Genomic DNA, 22,701 nt, shown 5'->3' on the forward strand with positions numbered 1-22,701 from the left:
AAAATATCCTGACATAATGTGGATAGCGGAAAGAAAAGAAGTGAACATGCTGGGGCTTATTTTCTCTTTGCAATTGCTCAGATATTTTTTGTGATGGGACCTGTCACAGTACTAAGTTGCACAGATAAATCGTGTTCATTTTTATGGATAAACTATTATAATTAGAGTCTAAGGGAACACTCAAGATAAGAAGAATAGAAAGTATAGCATCACATTTAACAAAAGGCATCATCAGACTAAGTTTGAGAGCTTATTTTACATAAGCCTATGTCCTTTTGGCATCTTCTCTTTCTTTGCTGCTGTGCACAAAACATGTAGAGAAGAGCAGGAAGGTTACAAGGCATCCTGAGACAGCATTCATTTTCAGATATAAGTGGCACTCTGTCTATTAGCCATCCTGCTATTCTTTTTTGGCAGAAGAGGTTAGAAACTGAATTGTAAAACACTTATGATTCCAACTAATTATCAGGGAGGGAAGAGAAGCATACATACAGTTCCTATCTCAATTCCACCTTGATTCCCTTACAAGCACTAATCAGACTGTGCCAAGGGGTTCCTGTCTCTTGGAAGGGGATGGCTGAACTTTTAATAAAGGCAGGCATCATTCCACATATCTTCCAGAAGCACAAAAGAATTCATCTTAAGTAGGTGCAGTGATGGGACTGACACTTCACTCCCTGTCAAACAAGTGACTGAAAACTGTCCCGACAGAGCCTTCTCTGGGTGATTATTAGGATTTGTCAGCACTTGTCCAGCATGCACCAGTAGCCTCAGGCTTGTATTTTTGCATGATGCAGTGGCAGAATTTCAGCACACTAACAGCACAAGGTACATAGTTTCTTCACTACATTTCACTGCATTTTGCTGAATTGATATTCTTAGATTGTGTTTCATAGACAATATGAATTTACCAAAATGAAGCGTCTTCTACGGCCAGGAAAGTGCCACGCTGTAAACTCTAAGCTGTGCACAGTTTGTGTTCTCGCTTGTAAATTCTAAATTCTCTTCCCTCATAAAAGGCAATAAAGAAAACATTTAAAAGGAAATTGTCATCTGTCAGTGAACACAACCTACAACCTACAATTTCTGTTCCAGCAATTGGAACTCACTAGGTAAAGGACAAGGTTTTTTTGCAAGTTCTGATAGAATGAAAAAACTTGAGATCAATGGAAATAGGTTGTTGTCAACACAATCAATGGCATTGCTCTCTGGAAACCAGCAAGAGCCTCATGACTTCTTTTAATTAAGGAGGGTGTTCTCTCCCCAGAAAAAAATTTAAGAATAATTTCAGAAATAAAGCCCAAAAATGAAAAAACCTCAGGAGATATCCTTCCCCATCTACTGACAGAACTCTGACTACTTCTTGAAATAATTAGGGAAATATTGGTAGTCTGTAGGGAGTGCTAAAGCAGTTGATCTTCATGACAGTAAACTCCATTTTAGCATACCAACTGCACAAAATTGTACTAAAACATTTCATCTAATTGACACAGAATGTAGAAATGGTAGGAAAAAAATGGGAAATAACTGGATCATTTCTGACTTTTATGCAGGTCAGATAGTGCCCGTTTATGCAAAATTAATATTATGCTGAATGTGTTGTGTGGGCAGGATAATGAACCAGAAACATTCTCCTATTTGGGCTGGGTTATATTTGTGTACAAATATTGAGCAGCGCAGATATCTGATATTTGTTACATAGTACTCTATGGCTGGAGCCTCTGGGCCTGATTCTGAACCATGTTTCACAGCTTAATTCGTGGCTGTTGCAATGTGAAAGCTTACAGGGGAAGGGAACAGTTCTAAGGTGGTTTTGGTTGGTTGGTTGGTTTGGTGTTGGCTTTTTGGTTTTGATTTTTTTGTTGCTGTTGTTTTGTTTTGCTTTTTGAAGGGGGTGTTTGTATTTGTTGTGGTTTTGTTTGGTTTTTTTGTTCATTGGGTTTTTTTTTAATCTGTAGTGGTAGCCTCCAAGGGGGTGGTTAACCCAGAAATCCTGACTAAATTATATTTGCAGCTGTACCAAACCAGCCTCTGGACTTTCAGGTTATGAAATTCGTAATTTTTGATCCTAAAACTGTGTATTCTGTCAAGGAAGGAAGAATTTTGGCTGCTTCTTGAAAATATTACATTTCAATACTCTAAAATGTGTTAAAGGAAGGCCTGCCAACTTACATAGAAATCTCTGCAAAAAAATTAATCTTCTACCAATAAAGGTCTTGCAACTACTATTAGCACACTTTTTTGCAATGTAAAATTAAGTTATCTTCTGAAGAATAAACAAATGAGGAAGTGTTGGAACCACCACCTACTAAGACCTATACTAAGGATTCCTCTAATTGTGTCTGATCACTTATCTGAATCTATGAAGAAACCTGAAATGCTCTAGTTGTGTGCTACTGTGATTCTAAACATTTACTGGGATTTTCCTTTAAAGATCAGGAAAACTATCCCCATAAAAAATAATGAAGGCCATAGTTACATGGAAAGGACTATTTAAAAGAGCCAGGCAGGATGTATGCCTTCATGCTTTATCACTAATACTGAAGAAGGTTTTACATTATGGTGTCCAAGGCTTCAAATTAAATGTCAAATTCAATTTGCCACAGAAAACATGAAGTGTGTGCCTGCCCTTAGAGGGGTAACCTGACAGCACAATTTCATAATTGGTGTCTGCCCTAATGCTGAGTTAAAATACAAGAACAAATGTTATTTGATTGCAGTCGTATCTTACTATTTAAAAATAAACAAACCACCTCTAGATAGGCTAAAATATATTTGGTTGAAATTTGAGCCCATAGTAAAGTTCACTGGCTTTATTTAAAATCTGTGAAGAACTAATGTTGAATACCATATGATAACAGATAGAAACCTCCCTGATGGGATCATGCCAGCAGTTACGTCTTTATGTCTCTGACATTTAGCTCGTAATAAAATGAGATTTGTGAAAGAAAATGAAGAGGTGCTTATTCCACTTAGAGTACTTTATTTTTTTTTTCCTTTTTATTCAGACAAGCTTGTGTTTTAATAATGAGATTTCTAATCCACTTTAATATCCTATCATTATATCTTAGTGAACTATCTGCCATATAAGTAATAATAATGAAGTATGTTTAAATATAAAAATGCATCCTTAAGCATCTAGACACTTTTAGTACTGGTTGTAATTAGAAACTTAAGAAACATGTGCAATTAAATATGCTCATAAAAAAACCAGCTACATCTCTGTAGCACCAGTCAATTTGCTGCATCATTAATATTCTTCAGTATGCCAGTTAAAAAATGCATTGCAACATTACAAATAGAACATAGCTAAGAACAAAATTATTAACATTTAAACCATCACAATCATTACAGAACAACAACTGAGTGTTTTAGGTATCTTCTCCTAACTAATTTTGCTTTTACAGATGCATTTTCAAATTCTACATCTTTATCTGTTGCTCTAAGTTCCAAAGATGTCATTTTATTGTATATTAAATAAACTCTTTGTTGTCCTAAGATGTGACAACTATTAATTGTAATGAGATTGTATACTGCAATAATCTAAACAGTGTTTTTATTTATTTTTGTTTGTCTGAATAGTTTGAATTGAATTAGATGTATAGTTTAAAAAAATATACTCAGTGTTTTTAAAATACACTTCAGTGTTAAGACTTGCTTCCAAAAGTGTCTAAAGTGACTTGTGTGTCTTAAGCTTAGGAAATGTCTAGCCTGACTTCTTGAATTCAAGATGTAATGCCTGTGTTATGTTTATTGTTGCATTCAATGGTCTTTCCACAGAATCATAGATTCATAGAAAGGTTTGGGTTGGAAGGGATCTTAAAGATCCCCGATTTCCAACCCCACTGCCATGAGCTGGGACACCTTTTACTCTACCAGGTTGCTTAGGGCCCCATGCAACCTGGCCTTGAACATTTCCAGGGATGGGGCATCCACAACTTCTCTGGGAAGCAAAATGATTTCCAACCTAAACGATTCTGTGATTCTATGATTCTGTGATTAGATGGAACTTTTCAGCTAAGATTTTGTATTTATTTCATTATATATCATGATAAAATAAAATAGTTGACTAAAAATGGTCTTGTTACCTAAACCTGGGGGCTGAACTAGTATGAAATCTGCAGCAGTGACTAACACAGGTAATAACTCAGAACTCGAATAATATGTCACAATATTTTTTTTTTTTTTAATAGAACTGTCATTTTTCTAATTTGTGCATTGGCTTTGAGGCAGACTTTTACCACACATGCACTGACAGATTGTTCACACACACTCGTTTTGCACATAAACCTCTCTTTGTGTCTCCCATCCACTCTACACGTGGAACAGCGTCTTGCACGCAGCACATGTAGCCTACATCCTTTGCAGCAGATGAGTGTCCTCCTGACAGGCTGACAGCATCGCATGAAGCCCATAGGTAGGAGGCAAGTAGGGTATTGAAGGATCCTGCTTTTCCTTAACACATCTTCGGGACCCTTCCCTGCACCTTCCTTATAAAGTGCACAGGATCTCACATCTGAGGCACAGAAAATTTACTGATCCTTTTCATGAATAATATTGAACACGCTGGTGCACAATATAGTCTGGTATGCCAGAGCTGATTTTTCTTGGAAGAGAGAATAGAAATGAGTTCAATTTTACAGGTCCATGGAAAGATTGTGGCCACTACATCAAAGCAGTACAAACCATCTGCAGGGGTTTATATCCTTGTAGAGAGATGAGTGAGGATCCTGTTGTGTGTTATTAAAAGGCATAATATCATAAGTCTGGCAGTTGCATTAAGTGGAAGGTTGAAGCTAGGCCTATTTATGCTGGCTGATGTACTAAATGCAAGGGGCAGTCAAGGATATTTATTTGACTGCAGTCATGTTCCCTCTTGGTAGTAGTCGGCTGCTGCAGAAGAGAGACCAAGATGAGCTGGTCTTTATATAATAGTGATAGTTCTACCAAGTGCAGCTGAGAGACAAAATAACTGCAGTGTCTTGCTGGTCCTGTCATTGTCCTTAATCCCTCCACTTGGCAGAGAAGAGATCATCTCCAGATGTGATTACACTGACACATATTATGACCTCCCAGAGGAATTTGGAAATAAACAATGGGCCTAAAAAAAGTAGCATAAGAGTATGCCTTTTTCCCTGCAACTTTTCATTGCAAATAAATCAAGTCTAATACAAAGAGTGCAGATTGAGAGCAGGTTACTAACATGACTCACAATTCTATATAGTTTCTCCCTGAACTTCTCAAGTTCTCTGAGGCATCTCTTACACTTATTATTAAATGCTTAAATATATTTCCTGAATAATTAAAGCAAAATACCAAGAAATTGCTATAACAGATGAAGGCTGATTTTATTGTAATACCACTGAGATTGGAAGTTAAATGACCAGTTGAATTTTCCACATGCAGTTGAAATTTCCATAACACTGGAAAAAAACAAGTGAAGACTGCTATCACTCAGCTTTTGCCATCTGAAATTTAATTGAACAATCTAGGATATCTGTCTAGGCTTCTGCTGCAAACAGGTTTCCATCACAGTTAGCAAAAAGAATGAGGTTGTTCATCTCACTTCAAAATAACTGTCAAAAATCTTTGAATTAATTTTCCTTCAGGTTTTCTATTCCTCTTCATTTACTAACAAGAGAGCTTATATACTTCATTTCCATAGTGTCAAATTATACAAAATTTTCTCCTTTATTCTTTTTTCCTACTAGATGTGAATAATATTGGCAGAACTAAAAGAAAAATTGAAGAGTGTGTAATGACAGCTTGTGAGACTTGAAGAAATGACTGTTCATAAAGTTCATACAAGAAACCAAACAGCTTAACTGTGGTACTTGTGAGCAAATCTTTATTACTTTCAGCCCAAGCTTTAAGAAATTGGAAAATCGTGCTGCTAAGTGAATCTGTATTGCATTCACAATCCTAAGTGAGAGAGCAAGGCTTTTTAAACTGCTTCATCCCCATCAGCTTCTTGTTCTTTGAAATGTAAGCTGAATTTTAGAAGCTGTCAGTCTGATTGGCAAATAGGTGGGAAAAAACAGAATTAATTCTACTGCTTTCCTTCTCAGAAGGCCTCTTTCAACAAGTATTTTATTCACCAGAGAACAGGACCATGCCATGTAGTGGGAGTAGTATGTTGAAGCTGCCTCAATGCCTACAAGTAGACAGGAGCCCATGGTTTTAACACTTCTCAGCACCCAGTACCTCAGGGTACTTGACTGCCTGAGCAGTACTCTAGTTTTTTTCACACCTAATTCAAGTGAATGTTGCCGAATAGCAGCACCTCACTTTTGCTGGTTTAGAGAAGCTGAGAACTCTTTCTGCCATCTTCCTCTTCACCGGAGCACACAAAGATCTCTTATGTCTGATTTGCAGTGAGAATGCCAAAGAGGATCTAGTTCCTATAGGAAATAACATTGAACAATCCCTCAAATAATTCAGCATAAACCAGCCTTCTTGTTCAAGTGATTTTGTAAATCTCCTCTAGACATATTAATGGTGGATTTGGTTTAAAAAATTGTATTAAACATGATGCAAATGCGGCCAACTGGTTGAAAAGTTGGAAAGGGAGACATTCTGCCTCTTACATACAGATTCTCTATTTTAAATATGTATGTGCAAATATATTCAAATACTAGAAAATAATCAATATTTAATACAATATTAATACAATATTAACTTTTTATTTTATGGGTACTGTGCACAGCTTTCCAAACAGGTTTGATTCATCTGAATAATTCAGAATCTCTTGGACTCATAGGCATTTTGAGATACTTATTCGGCACTAGCAATCAAATATTTTAGTTTGTTTTTTTGGAGCAGTAGTTCAGACGCTGATTCACCAGTATAGAAATTGTGATTGAACATTATTTCAGAAAGAGTTAATTTGATCCTTTCTGTAGAGGAGCATTCCATGCTTCCTCTTAGAACTGGACTGGTGTCTTTCAAATTGTTATTAATATGAATAAAAAAACCAACAACAGCAAAACTCAAAAAAACTCCAGAAACAAACAAAAAAACCCAACCAACCAACCAAAAAAATATAACACAAAAAAAATTATAAAAAAATTTAGATATTGAAAGTCCTGTTTGCTCACCAGAAGGAACTTGACAAGGAAAGGTTCCACTGCAGAAGAAACTTTTTATGTGTTTAGCAGTAAATTGAGTGTTCATAAAACAACTCTGAAATTGTTTTATTTAACTGCTAAAGCTTGTCTTTTATTAAATTTTCTTTACAATAGTTTGAACAATTACTAAAACTTGAAAATAAATTATCTTCCCTTGGGGTGATAATCAATCCTACAAGATGCCTTGCTGTTTACATTAGCTTAATATCATTTCACTTTCATTTGTTCTATAATAAATTTCACTGACATTTAATTGTAAAAGTGTCTACGGTATGACTGTTATCAAATATTAACTTAATATGTTTTCATTAAATTTCAGCCATTTTATAAATAGTATTGTCAAAAAGACTTCGGACTGAAAAAATTAATTCCTTATTGAAAGCAAGAAGGGACATGAACTCAGTCAAGGTTATTTATATTCTGTATAACCACTGTCTGTAATAATCGTGGCCTATTAGTTAACTTTGTATGTAAGTATTCATTAGGGAGATCTCTGCAGACAAGCTCTGTTTAAAAATTTCCAGCCAAGCTACTTCCACTGTTCATTATCAACTTTGTAATATCTGAGCCCTTGATTTTCTAAGGCCTCTAATTCTCCAAGGACTGAGCATTTCAGGTCTGATACTCATGGGAGCAAGGAAGACAGGCTGAATTGCTGTCTGCAACAATTCCATTCATATCTTCGAAGGCCAGATTGCAGTAGAGGTTGTGCAGGGAGGGAGAGAAACTTTGGTGTTCTTTAGAAGACTTTAAAGTGTACAAGTACTTTAAACAGTATCTTCAGTTAGACCTCTCTCTTCTTCCAGGACTATAACAAGCCTTTTATAGAAACCCTAGTCAGTGGTACTTAGCTTGTTGCATTTGTTGATTTCACAGGTTTGCCACCTGAAGTAAGGAATATTATTAGCAGTTTCATTGCACCTTATGCCAACATCCTCCACTTAATAAATGTGAGGAAAAGTATTTCCTAATAATACTAACTAAAACAATGCAAGTATATTTGTTTTTCATAGCATATGCTATTCTTTCTCTTTCTATTTGGATGTATGGGTGGGAATGGCTCAATTTCTAGTTCTTTTCAGTTCCTGCTCTTCCAAGTCTATCTAGAACATCAGAATTGCTTATCACTGGTGTTACTTCTTCATTACCTGTGAGCATGTTCCTTTTTTGAAAGGAAAAGGAGAATGAAATAATTTGAACTTTCCTCCAATATATATTGATATATATATTGATATCGGAAAAATATTACAGAGAAAACTTTTATTTTTGTGACAAGTCACATCCTTTGAGAAGTGAAGTCACTGTAGAGACAAAGACTTGTTAGACTGCTTTGGGAGAGGATGTGGATTTAAGCAATCATCTCTTTCTTGTTGCTACAGGTAAATGGATAAATATGCATATGATAGAAAAAGGGATATTAGGTAGTGATAATGGAAGAAAGCACTTTGATATCAGTATCAGGGTATCTGTGCTAAAGGCTTTGTTTTATAAGTATTTTAATTAAAAAAAGAACAGATCCTTGCAGTTGCATTTAAATTTATCATAAGTGCCAGAAAACAAGCATTAATGATAGTAGATGCTATTATCATCTTTAGAAAGATCATGATTTTACTGTATCTGGTTCAAGCCTCTTGCACATTAGAGGTGAGAGCACCGAATTAGTACTCATGTTCTCAGTATTCACAAATTCTATTAGGAGTCAGAACCATGAGAAAATATCTACCCTGTCACTACCAGCTAAAGCAATTCATTAAAACATACTGAATGGTGAGGGCTTTAATAAGTTTTCTACAGTTAACACACAGAATTAAAACAAATTGCAAAAGTAATTTGGCAGAAATCCTGGGGAAAATAAAGGACGATGGGTAGTACCATGTGGAAATTGAAAACTGCATTTTCTAATTTTTGTGCAGAAAAAGAAGTTAGATAAATTACTTGCTGCATATTATATACATTATACATATTTATATATACATATTTATTTTAGATCACTGTTTTATACAAATTGCCTTCAGGGAAAATTCAAGTCCTTGATATTAGGAAAAAAATAAGTTACTGAAACTGTGTATATTGTAAACAAACCAGAATAAGAACAGGACAGGATATAAAAAGAAATCAAGAAATGGTAGACCATGCATCTTTAAATTAAAAATCTGACTGTAGAACTTTGTCAACTCATGCTATTATCCGAATGACATCTGTAAAAAATGATGTATTCTGGACAATTTAATTTTCATTTCTTGCACTGAATTATCAATGAAGCCAAGAAAATGTTCCAGACAAGCTATTTGGATTTTTGTGAGCTCCAAATTTATAGTTCAGGGAAAAAACAGATACTGTTTAGCTGAAATTATTTTAAAGTCCTTTTAAGCAGCATCTTTAGCATCTTTAGCTGTGTTCTTTTACATTAGTAACTTACTGTATATTCTGTATATGTAATTTTTTTTTTTTTAAGTATTCCTCATTCTGGGATAGTAAGGGGTGAAAAAAAACCAAAACAAAACATAAAATTAGCAAGATTTTCAAACCAAGAACAACTGAATACGGCTGATATATATGCCCTTAAACTTCTTTTAGAATAAGCCAGTTTTCAGTAGGAGATTTTTCTTACAAGATTTAAGAAAATATTCATTAGGTTCTTTTCAGCAATAACACCCTTTCTTTTTTTTTTTTTTTATCTTTAGTCAGAAAGAAGACGCCCCTCTGATTTAGTGCAGCTTTGATCTTTCTGCTATAAGCATAAAGGAATTCTTCAATCACACATCTGTCTAAAAGTGAGAGCTTAGTCATCAGAAAGATAGATGACAACTACTGATAGTAAAGTCAGGAGTAACATTCCTTCATTAAATCTAGAGCAGAAATTAGACTATCTGCCTCTATTTATTAAATACAGCTTTTTCATCCTCTTAGCCATATTATTTCCTACAAAGTACCTTTTTTATTATCCCACATGCCATGTGACAGCCCTATACATGCAATATCAATGTCTTTGTCAGTCTGCATGAACTGTACTCCCCAACCCGTAGATGTTCATTAACCCTACTATGTTGCTATGCATTTCATTTATCCATATGGCCAGTCAAGTGTTAGCCAACTATCCTAGAAGAAACAAGAAATATAGAAAAATTAGGTAGACATGCAAAATCCTTTCATTACGACAATAATTGTGATTTCTATGGGGATTTTTAAAAAGCTATGCAGTGGCATATTTTCCCCTTGCTTGTTTTGCTAGCAATTCTTCTACTGAGATCAGCCAACATATTTATACAACAAATATCCAAGGAAGGCCATTGTCCAACATCCATGACTTAAATTAGATTGTCTCCCTGTCATTGTGCTCTGGTTTTACATTTTAATATTCCTGTGTAAGTGGTCTGAAGTACATATTATGCTGATAGGTACAGGTTACGTAGGGCTGTGACATAAAAGTTATTATAGCTATTCAGCTATTCAGCTATGGGCTCCTTATCTGACACTGTTTGTGATAACTTTATTGCCTTCAATGAGACATTAATTAAAAAAATTCTTTTCCACAGAAAGTTAAAAATCATCATGTTTCAAGACTGCAAAGAGAAATGTGTATAAGTCCATCTTTTATTTTGATGTTCCCATTGTTTGGCTCCAGTTATTTTTCATCCCGTTTCTGTTCTACCAATCACAACCCTTGTTATTATTATTTTTAACGGTCTGACCCAATAGGCACAATAATACCTGGTAATAATAACAGCAACAGTAATCTCACACTGTAATGCTGGAAAATTTGGTATATTTTTTCCTGTTCAAGCAACAAAAAAATCATTAAGTTAAAATAATTTCTGTGTTGCACTGTTATAAAAGTAGCTGAAAAGAAGTGAGTAAAAGAGGAAGAAGAAAAAGTAATAAAGCTGGGGGCAGGGGGAGGAATCTCTGCTTTACTCTCTTTAACAGATATGGTCATAAGGGAAAAATTTAAATTTTAATGAAAATACTTATTTCCCAAAGGCCTGGCCAGCAAAGAATGCTGAATGAGATAATTCACTAACCAAAGAAACACAGTGACTGAAAAGCAGATTATCACTGAAGTGAAAGACAAAGGCAGAAGGCATTAATAATTAATTGAGGAGGTTTCCTGTGGAGGTTTAAATGAGTTACAGGCTCTATGTGGAAAGTCACTTGTCTACCAGATTGTTGTGTTCTCTTTCAGGGTTGCTTATATTGATGTGTACATCCAATATTAAGTTTTCCTGGTCTGTGTTACCTGAAAGGAAGTACAAATCCTAAACGGGATTTTTTTATCTGTATTGAAAAGCATACCTGCTATGCTGTTTAAATGAAAGCTGACAAGCTACACCTTTATATTGTTGCAGGAATAACTACCAGCAACCTAAACAGATGTTGTCATCTTGTGCTCACACTGTGTCTCTCTATATACGATGGAAAGACTGTCAAAACTGGTTACAACTAGAGATGCTCAGAGAGCAGTTGAAATGGAATAATATGGCAGGAACCTACTTTTACATTATGATTTATATTTTTATTTCTGACAACTGTGTAGAGCTTTGCCTCTGTTGTCTTCCTATGAGGGTTCTAACATAGAGAATAGGACCCCAAAACAGTGAATATGGCATGTAACTAAACTGGTTATAATCTGAAGGAGTCATATACTCATATACCCCAAAAGGGGTTTGATCGGGGAGCAAAGGAAATTCTCCTTTGTCTCATTATTGTGTGATTGCTCTTGTAGCTGTAGATCACAGCCTCTACTGACTGAAGATTCCTTGGGCTCCAATAAGAGGATCTCAAAATCCTCCTGAACAGATGTGACTAATTAAATGTAAGAAATTAAATTTATGTTTGCAACTTGATGTTTTTCAAGTCAAAGACCAGAAGTGCACTTATGTTCATACAAAACCAGCTGAAACTTCTCATATTTTGGATGGACTTTTCAAACATTTGAATGCAAATGAGTTTCAATATGTTAAAGTTGTTGACGTTGTTAAAGTGATAGTAAGAGGACAGTGATCAAAGATGAAGTATGTCAAAATTTATGTTCGTGTCATGGGACAGTTAGGAAACACAAATCCGAGGAATAGTAGAAGGAGATGAGTATGAATAATATATTCTGTGAAAGTGTTGATTGTTTCAAATGTATTGGTAGATTCTTTACACACTGAGTTAAGTTGAAGAAATGAATCTATTTCAATCCAGTTTGCAAGTAGTAAAAATGCCTGGATTTTCCTGAAACTTTTTTTAAATGCTTTATACTAAATATACCAACATATTACTTTCAGGAAAAGAATCACATAATGGTTGGATTTGAAAGGGAAGTCTGTAGATATATACTTCAAAGTTTCTTCCAAAGCAGGCCCACCTGGAACAGGTTGCACAGGATTGTGTCCAGGAGGGTCTTGAATTTCTCCAGAGAAGGAGACTCTACAACCTCTCTGGGCAGCCTGTTCCAGTGCCCTGCTACCTCTCTCAGCCTTCCCTCATGAGAGATGCTTCACTCTCCTCCTCATCTTCACAGCCCTCAGCTGAACCCTCTTCAGTACTTCCTTGTCTTTCCTGTACTAAGGAGTCGAGAACTGGATGCAGCACTCCACATATGGCCTCACCAGGGCTGAGTAGAAGCGCAGGATCACCTCCCTTGACCTGCTGGCAATGCTTTTTCTAATGCACCCAGGATCCCTCTGGCCTTCTTGGCCACAAGGGCCCACTGCTGACTCATGGACAGTGTATTGTCCACCAGCCACCAGGACCCCCAGGTCCTTCCCTGCAGAGCTGCTTTTCAGCAGGTTGGCCCCCAGCCTGTACTGGGGTTATTCCTCCCCAGGTGCAGGACCCTTCATTTGCCCTTGTTGACCTTCGGGCAGTTCTTCTCTGCTCATCTCTCAAGACTGTTGAGGCCCTTCTGAAGGGCTGCACAGACCTCTGGGCTATCAGCTACCCCTCCCAGATCTGTATCATCAGGCAGCTTACTGAGAGTTACATTCATCCAGGGTGGCTGATTAATAAGTTGAACAAGACTGGACCCAGTACCGATCCTTGGGGAACACTGTGAGCTACAGGGCTCTAACTAGGCTCTGCACCACTGGTCACAACACTGATCTCTGACCTCCAGCCAATTCTCAATACACTTCACTGTCCATCCACTCATCAAACCCACACTTCCACTTGAAACACTTTATACCAAAAATCAACACACCACTTTCAGGAAAGTATGAGCACATCAAGCTATGTGCTTTGAATATATTTGCTGTGAAAGATATGTGTACTATCTCCTTAGCTTGGCTTTTTGGAAATTCAAAGCTTCAAGACATATAGTTTTAGGGTGATATCCATATAAATATGTATATATATGCATGCAGAGCACTGCCACAGACATTTGAGCTATTAACACTGTTAACTACTGGAACAAGATCTCTCTGAGTGTCTGTCAGGATACCTGTTCCTGTGCATACAGAGACCTTTGGAGCTAGGATTTTAATTGCACTAGGATCAACTTTGTCTCTTGAATTGTTTGTCATATTATTGAGAGATATTTTTAATTTTCCTAACAGAGATCTGTCTTTGTCCCACTAGGCTAAGCTTTAATTAAGAAACGTCAACGTTGCTAACAACTGCACAAAGAGGGACGGAAGGACCTTTGTGACCAAGGATGTGGTTGTCATGGAAACTCTTGCTGTTTCTGTCACTGACTGGCTGTCTTTCAGGTAAATCAAAACCAAAACAACAAAATTTTCTTATCATTTAAAGGCTCTTAACTGCAAACAGAAACAGGAACATGTAAAAGCAAGCTGGAGAAGATCAACATTGTTATGAAAACTATTTGCCTGAGTGTGCTGACCCACCCTTAAGGGAAAGAAGTACTTAAGATTCAAAAATGCTCCTTGGTCCAAAAGAATGACAGAAGTCAGAGAGTCTGCAAACAAGCATAGAGTGTTATTGGTGAATTATGCACTTGGAATAAAAGTTGGTATTTTAGTCCCTGACCTACTATATAGGTGCATGGCAGTGGGGTTTAGATAAAAAAGGGTAGACTAAAGAGAAAAGAAAGATTAAGCACATGGCAGTGGATCTTGGATCAAGGGGCAGGCCGGAAGGGAAAAGAGAAATAGGTTCATTTAAAAGGGAGAGATGAATTAAATAAAGGAAAAGAGAAAAAGGGAGGACAAGAAAGAAGAAAAAGAAAAGCAAAAAAGGGATCACCACCCCTCTAGTGTCAATCCATCCCTGATGGGGTTGCCTGTCCTGGTCTCAGTGCCAATCCAGCTGAGGGGATGCCGATCCTGGTTTCAGTGCCAACCCAGGTGATAAGCATCGATCCAGCTGTGTTGGTCCAGCTGATGAGATGTCCAGGGTCCAAGGGGCACTGCCTGGGATTGGGTGGGGAGGTACCTTTTTATGGCCAGGTTTCTTTACCCTGAAGACAAGTTTCTCACTTTCTCAGCTAATAACTTATCATGCAGAGTCCATTCTTTAAGGCCTTTCTGGAAATGGGTCTGAGGACTTCTAAAGTCTTTGGTGGTCCCAATCTCACCTTAAAGTCCATGTTGGCTTTCTGCCAGTCATTTCTGTGCTCTGCTGTACTGTGTTGGGGTTCTTTCTCTCAGAAAATTGCTGCCCTATGTCCACCTGGCCCCTCTTCTCCAGTCAAAATTTGTTCTTTCCCAAAGCCTACTACCAAAATTTCATGTCCGTTGTTACTAAAAGTTCTTGGTTGGCTTCACAGCCATCCCATTATTGGTGTTTGAGATACATTAGCCACTTATCTTCGGGAAAGTGAGAGCTCAAAAGATTCTTGCTTTGGACCACTGTTTATAAGGTCATTAGATAGGGGGCTTTAGTAGTCATTGGCCCTCATAACTGAGAGCTCAAAAGGGTCTCACTTTAGACCACTGTTGTAAGACTGCAAGAGAGTGGGTTTTAGTCATAGCAATTTTCTGTTCTGGATGCAATTCAAGTTGGTAACTTTCTTTGAAGGTTCAGTAACAGAAATATTATTTTATTTGGGTTGTTCAGGCAAGAAAGTTGAAGGCTGCTCATTAAAAATCTGGTGCTCTTCTGCTTCCTGGGAATAGACAGTGTTTCTGACAAGCTGGAGAGGGGCTTAGTCCAGGTGCAGTTCTTCAAGGCCAGAGCCTAATGAGCATTTCTCAGACCACAGTGGGGCCTAAGGGTGGGTGGGAATGCGGCTAAAGTCAGCTTCTCTGGGCTTCTATACTGCGTGGTGAAACTATAAATATTTAGACTAAGATATTAAGAAGCCCTGTCCTTGTAATAAGATATGATTATTGCATCTCAACAGCTCCTAAGCTATTCTTTTCCCAAATTCTTCCAAAATTTATTGGATTTCTGTCATCACAAGATGAAATTCAAAAGTCAGTGAAATAAAACACCTTCATTTGTAACAATAAAATGATATTTTACACAGGAATTCGATAGCAGGAAGTGCCCATGGATGTCAGTGTACATGCTTTGGATGCATACATGAAACAGTCTGATTTATTCTGGTTGCCTTCATATAGCTTCATTTTCTTGTTTTATCTAAGTCCATTGATTTTGGACAGGGAAATTTTTGTTTTATTTGTGGTGGATTGTCAGCCACATTGTAAATTTTGTGAGCATTTGTATTTTGGTGATTCTAGCAGCTGTAACTTACAACCACCACCTATTGATGTAATTTTTTTTTTAATTGAAATTTATATTTTTGTTGCTACAAATTGCAGGACATTTGGTGCAAACTCCAGAAGGATGTCAGAAATTTAAATATAGGATTTCTTCTTAAGAACTATTTCTTTTGTCTTGAAGTCTTTGAGTTAAACGTTGACATTTGGCAGAAGGTATTTATCTGTGCAACTAATGTACCTGAGCATGCAGTTGGTTTCACACAGCTAATATCTCCTTACCCTCAGCTGCTGTTAGAGAAAATACCTGTACAGTTTGCTCCAAATAGATTAATCTAACTCTGTAAAACACATTAATATGCTTTAAAATTTGTGAGACACATATCATATGCTGACAATTCTGTATCCTAAAATTGGATATACAGGAATGATCTTCAGCTGTTTGACACAGGCATTGTTTAGGCATGCACATTCAGGCAATATCTTGCAAAGACTTAAAAGCATTAGCAGTGACTAATTGTAATATAGCATTAAAGTGTGTACCTACTTTGCAAGTTAAACTGAAAGTAATTATTTACAGAATAATTTTATTTAAATAACATTATACCCTGAAAACTCTTTCCAGTCATTCAGCACCATATTTAAATTGACTGTTCCTCTCATCTAATAATTTGTTACTTGTATCTGATTGTTTCTAAAGCATTCCTTTTTTAAAATTTCATTCTGGTTTGCGATTCTTAAGGGTTTTTAAACGTTTATTCTGTATTACTGCAGAAGATTTAACTTCTGTAAGAAATAATTTTTAACTGCAGTGCTTGTTTTCACATTTTTGAATATAATGTGGTAACATACATTTTTCATATGCACAAAGATAACTTTTTTATTATTTCATGTGAAATAATAATTATTCATTGTCAAATTTAATGCTATAAGAGCTGAAATTAACCAAATATAACAAAATTGGATTCAAAGTTATTTTAATAAGATCATCAGTATTACTAGTAATTTACTGTCTCCATAACTATCACATTTGATTACATCATCCTGCATTTGGAGATGCTTTTATATTACAGCACTCATTAAAACATGTTTACAACTTCAATGGTTCATTCCAACAGCTGATGCAATTCAAGGTAGCCTAGTAAGTTTGATGCCTGAATGCACTGTTAACAACAGAGCAAATGATATTGATGGTGCTCCACGAAGATAAAGTTCATTAAATTTCTGTTCTTTTAGGCTGTGTTAAAATTCAGTACTTACTTATCCATTAAATCAACATATCATGGGATCAATCCTAGCAGCAGGCAGTGTTTGGAAGAGATTACTACACTGTCGTATTGATTTTGCAGTGGTGAGGGAAAGAATCCAAGAAAAGGGATGACCTCTCTAATTTGTGTTGATCCCATTTTTATATGACTTTTATCTTAAAACTGACCCTGTTATTTTGGGTTTTGCTTAAGTGTGAATGTATGGAATTTGCCTAAGCTGAAGGGAAAATAATATTTGAATGGAGAAAAAAATGCATTATTTTCTGAACATAAGTGTGAGGACTAAATTATGTCTCTTACTCTGGTTTAAGGCAAAGGTAGTCTGGGAGTACAGCTCACAGTTATACACTTAAATTGTCAAAAACTTCACAATTATGAAATATTGATAATTAACAAATGAAAAGAAGATCTCAGGATTGATATGTTCCTTCTTATGTGTAGTATTGCCCTTCAAGCCAAACTGGAGTTGAAGAGGAGTTAAGCTGTTGTTTTTGACCTAGAGACTGCCTCACTACCGAACCAACAGTAGCAAAAACCCTGTTAATTTTTGGAGGCTTTTGGGGGGATTTTTTTCTGTTTCTTCCTCCTATGAAGGTTTCCTGTAGAGAAAGACATCACGCTGCAAGAGAACATATTACCATGGGGAAAACTGTGAATCTGAAGTTCAGAGTAGCATTTAAATCTGATTTGGTTACAGTAATACCCAAATACAGAGATGCTCAGTTTAAATTTAATCCAAGTTCATCAGAATTTACCGTGGGTGTATATTCCCAGGGTCTTATTGTCCTGGTTCCCCATAATCACTTTACAGTCTGCTTTTATGTGTATAGTAAAGTCTATTTATTTTGGTTCACACTAGGAACAATTAAGCAGAGAACCTTTTTTGTCTGGACTTGTGAAAATTTTATTGCATTGATTTCTCGGAGAAGTTGGAATTGCATATTGCTGAAAGGTTTTGCTTTAAAACAGCCCTTCTGACCTGGTTATGAGACAAATAGGTATGTCTCTTCATGTTTCAGAAAGGGAAGGATTTTTACAATAGAAAAAAGTTACATCAGGTTATCATCTCATGGTTTATAGAAAAATTAAGACAGTGGGTTTTATTTGCAGATGTAAGACACTTGAAAAATCTATCGAGAATAGGACTCCTGTCACTCCTTTAATAATTATTGCTGCCTGCTACAAGATGTTTCAAGTTTAAATATATGCTAAAGGTTGCATAATAGAGTGAGTGGTATTTATAGAGTTCTAATTCTGTTTTAATCTAACACATATTCTGTATGCCTTTTTGCTCCCCTGCCCATTTATCTACTTCTGTATTATTACCTTCTGCATGTTAATCAGGGCAAAGTGAGACTCATTTTCTCTGTAAGACTGTATAATTCATGGCATCAATAAAATTATGGGTGTAATGAGAGTAGCAAGACTTCACAAGATATAGGCAGTACCTCTGAGACCCGGTGGTCACTGTTCATAGTATCAAGTGGATAAACATTTGTCCTTAAACCTCATCTCTATGCACCATTCATTTCTGTTCACATAAAACATTCTTACTACCGAGCAAAGACTGCCTAAATACTGAGGTTTTTTTCTGTATCCCTCAATATGGTGCTCAAAGTTAGAACCAGCATGACTTTTTCTGAACAGTTGTTTGCTAGAATATAGTATAAATGAAGACTTACAAAAAATGCTCTTAAGTAAGAGAGCACATGTAGAACAAACACAAATGTCCTGTCTAGTTTTGACCTGCAGCTGGCAGCGAGCTCAGGTGCTTCCAGTTTTTTATCATATCCATCCCTCTCCATCTGGCTACTTGGAGGCTTTTAGGAATTGTCTCTATCATTTGCACTTATCAGCTTCCAAAACACATCTCAAACCTGCTCAATATGCAACTTTCAGAATTACAGCAGCCATGGCCAGGATTAAAATTCATAGCCTAAGGTTCACAAATTCATTAACCAAACCAAATAAATATGCATACTACTCTTAGTGCCAGGACTATTTCTTGTTTTTATTCTTCCATTTTTTAGACAATGTCCTTCCCAATTCAGTGGACAGTATGTGAAATGTTGCTGCTCTGCCAAATGAAGGATGAACATATGAATGACCAGTGTTTATCACTGATAAGTCTATACAGTTACCCATGGTACCCTGCCCCCAACTCCTGGCCCTGCACTGATGACAGTATAGGAAATACCATGCAACATTGTCACCTTTGATAGCTGAGCATAAAAGCCTGGAGACAGAGTTCTAGATAAGTACTGGTGCCTGGGGACTTTCATGTTCACAGACATCTGAGTAAAAATGAAAAATGAGGTAACACACTTAAACCTTCTATTGCCCATCCAGAAGTACTGCATTTGCAAAAAGTGCAAAGGAAGGAAACAGCCACAGTGGTGAAACCCAAGGTAGATTGCTGTGCACATCCTTACTCCTGGATCCAGTGCTTAGTTGAATCGGGCAGAAAAGCACTTATCTGCTCAATGTTGCAATTTCTATAATTTTAAATCCAAAAGAACAGTGGAAATATAAAAATTGTTTACTGCTATCAGAATCCTGAAGTGTGTTTAATGCTAAGTAATCAGGAGTGTTAAGGATTGGAAAAGTTGTAGGCATGAAAAAAGTACTGAGTATGGATTTAAGAAAATATTTTTAGGAGAAATCCTTCTGCTTGATTGCATGTTTGGGTTGTTCTTTTTTATATATATTTTTCTATGTTTAATTTATAAAGCTGGTTTCCTACTCCAGGCTGACAAAATGTTGAAAGTAGTTCTTACGACTCTTCCCAGATATTCCATGTCATATTTTTCCAAATACTGCAGTGGGTGGCACTTCACTAGAAGTCCTCATCCGCAGGAACCTCTGCTACTTTCATTCATATTACTGGGAATTCAGCTGTTAGACTACACATTGCAAGAGTGATAAGGTTTTTGTAGGAATATTTGTAATTGGTTTGCTTGCAAAAGTAATTCATTGTATGAAGTGGTTAACATTTTCCTTAAGTGTGCTTCTAGATGACCACTTCTCATGATCAGAAGTAATAAAAAGAGTAAAATTTAGTCTTAACAAGCAACTGAGTCTGTTTTCCCTTACTTCCAGTGCCACACATGTACAAGGAGTAGTTAGCTCATAATACAGAATAATTTAGAGTTTCCAAGCAGCAGTAACAATATCACAAATACATAATAAGGTATTAACTTCATTTCAAAAAGTCATTAGAGGTTAGTAAAATGTTTCTTCCATCATTTACCTGGCCTTTTCTAATAGGAATACAATAAAAGGGCAGTGAAACCTTGGAAATGAGACAAATTCAGCTTTGAAATGAAATACTAGTTTTCCTGTAATGAGGTCAAACCAATATTGGAAGAGGTCTACTAGGAGAGCTGGCAGATATGAAAATGCTTCAAGTTGGAAAACAAAATTAAATAACTTTAAAAATTAAATGTTTTATCAAGTTCTAATAGAAATTCTGTGGTCAATGCAAGTGAATAAGTGAGTGTGTGTGTGTGTGTGTGTGTGTGCATGTACCTGTGCTGAAAGAGAGTAAGACTGGGTTGCCTTCTAAATAATTCTGAGTTGTATTAATCCCCGTTCTCCCCACACACACCTTCCACATTCCCCCTGGATGCTCAGTGAGAGCATAGCAAGCTTTCTATTGCTCACTTTCATAGAGCTGGTCAGAAGTTTCTCAATGTGCTATCAAATTATCAGGCTAGATGTGCTCTGGAATTTTTCTGGCTTTCCTGTCCTACATCCACATGAGAAAGCTTGAATAACAACCAAATTTTTGGTTCATGTCCAGCCCTGTTCCAAGAAATAGCACCTACAGCTTTTAAGCCTAAGGAATACCAAGCTCAAACCTTCTGACAATCTAATTTACAGGTTGCCTCCCACCTATAGAAATATAACGTAGCAGTAAGAAAAATCTAAAATTGCTGATAATTTTTGCAGTAAATAACTGAAGAAAATACCACACTGTATGTCAAGATGTTAAGGGAAAAAACCAACAGCAACCAAAAACACCTGCAAAGGGGTTTTATGTATTTATTTCTCGCTGCTCAATTCCAGTTTTAGGTAGCAAATGTATTATTGCAAAAGTTCTCTGTGTCCTTGAGACTTCCAGAGTTTACTTTTCTTTGATAAAAAGTTCCAGTCAGGACTCTTCAAGTGGTATATTGCCAAGTGTGTATGGTGGTCTCTTCTGTTTTTACCTAGCATGGTCAAACATGCTTCATGACAACACGAGATTGAACTGACAAACCACAGACCACAGTTCTGGGGTAAATGAAAACTCCTTGCTCTTTCAAATGCAAAAGATTTTTATAGCAAATAACATCACAAAAACTATTTGCTACCATGGATTGAATATATTTAGAGAATAAAAGATGGAAGTAAATGTTTAACTTCGGGGAAAAAATCAGAATGTGTATAAAACACCTCCAGAAATGATCCAGGGAGATAAACTCATTGCTGTATTTGAATTAAAAGTCATGTAATTATTAAGATTATAAAGTTTCAGCAATGATATTATCTTCTTCCCACAGCTAAAGTCCATAGCTACTCTATATATGATAATTATCTGTGTTGGAAGGTAACACATATTTGCCTACTTGCAAATATTCTCCTCTGCTCCCTCTGTGCTATCTTTTTCTGTCAGACTTTCCCCTCAGAGTAGAGGCAGTAGATTAAACTCAGAGCAGTCTTAGTCAATATGAAGTTAATACTTGTTGTCTACATCATACCTGAAAATCTTCATATGCAAAAGTACTTATGTGTTTAATTTCTATTTGTTCATTTGTTTATCAGTGGATTATGTAAAAAGCTTTGTTACCACTTGAACACATGGTTACTTGTTGGAGTCACCCCAAAAAAGTAATCATCAGCTCCTGTGTTGAGAACATGATCATTATTTGGAAAAATTACTAGATTATATAAGAGCAAAATCTGGCAGTTTCTCCACATGGGAGACAAGCCAGCTGATGTGAAGAGGTCATGTATCAAATAATGAATAAATATACTTCATAGCTATGTGAGCTGATGAACATAGGTAGCTATGAGTGAACTTCTTGCTGTTCCAGAGTTAAAGATGCACTTGTCAACTCTAGACTGCCTTTGTTTAAATTGTTGCTAGCAGTTCAGAAACAGCGATTTCTTAACTGTACTCTGACTAAATCTCTTTCCCAAACCGAATGAAAATAAAGTGTGAAAAATAAATCTCTCTCCTGTCAGAAAGCAGGATATATGCATACACTGCTCCATGATAAGACAGTGGGAGGCAGTTTATCAAGCTCCATACAGCACCAAGACTCGTAACTGCTTTGCTCAGTGGACTGCTTTGATAGGGAGGTTTTTCCCTGTTAAGTGCAGTAGTGTGAAAAATGTTGATAATAGTGAAGAGCACATCCTGCACTTTTGGATTTTGTTCAACATGGCTAGGTGTGCTATGTCCTGAGACAACTTCAGCAGCGGTTTTAGTTCACGTCTTTGGATTTATCAACCTTAATGCTAGGTATTCAAATAGAAAGGCTTTTTCTAGAATTTTGTTAAATACTCCATCAGAGCTGGTTTTGACTGAAGTTTTTCTGTGGTTGTATGTTGGGGGAGTGAGGAGGACATATAGTTTTTTAATGTTTTTATCTTAGCATCCCTACAGCTTCTACAGTGAGCTCAGTGGTTAAACTGTTCCTGTACCATTGATGT

The 22,701-nt window shown here is 36.4% G+C and overlaps 1 protein-coding gene across 9 annotated transcripts in view; it reads left to right on the forward strand.

Moving 5' to 3' along the window:
• CNTN5 (contactin 5) overlaps positions 1-22,701 on the forward strand; it is a 618,627-nt gene that overhangs the window by 283,043 nt on the left and 312,883 nt on the right. For all 9 annotated transcript variants that reach the window (XM_039563708.1, XM_039563715.1, XM_010400613.4 and 6 more), the window contains one exon: positions 13,689-13,819. In XM_039563708.1, the coding sequence (XP_039419642.1) occupies positions 13,765-13,819 (55 nt within the window). In that variant the 5' untranslated portion in view covers positions 13,689-13,764. The remainder of the gene's footprint in view (positions 1-13,688; positions 13,820-22,701) is intronic.

Source organism: Corvus cornix, chromosome 1 (assembly GCF_000738735.6).
Source record: "Corvus cornix cornix isolate S_Up_H32 chromosome 1, ASM73873v5, whole genome shotgun sequence".
Classification (NCBI taxonomy): Eukaryota; Metazoa; Chordata; class Aves; order Passeriformes; family Corvidae; genus Corvus; species Corvus cornix.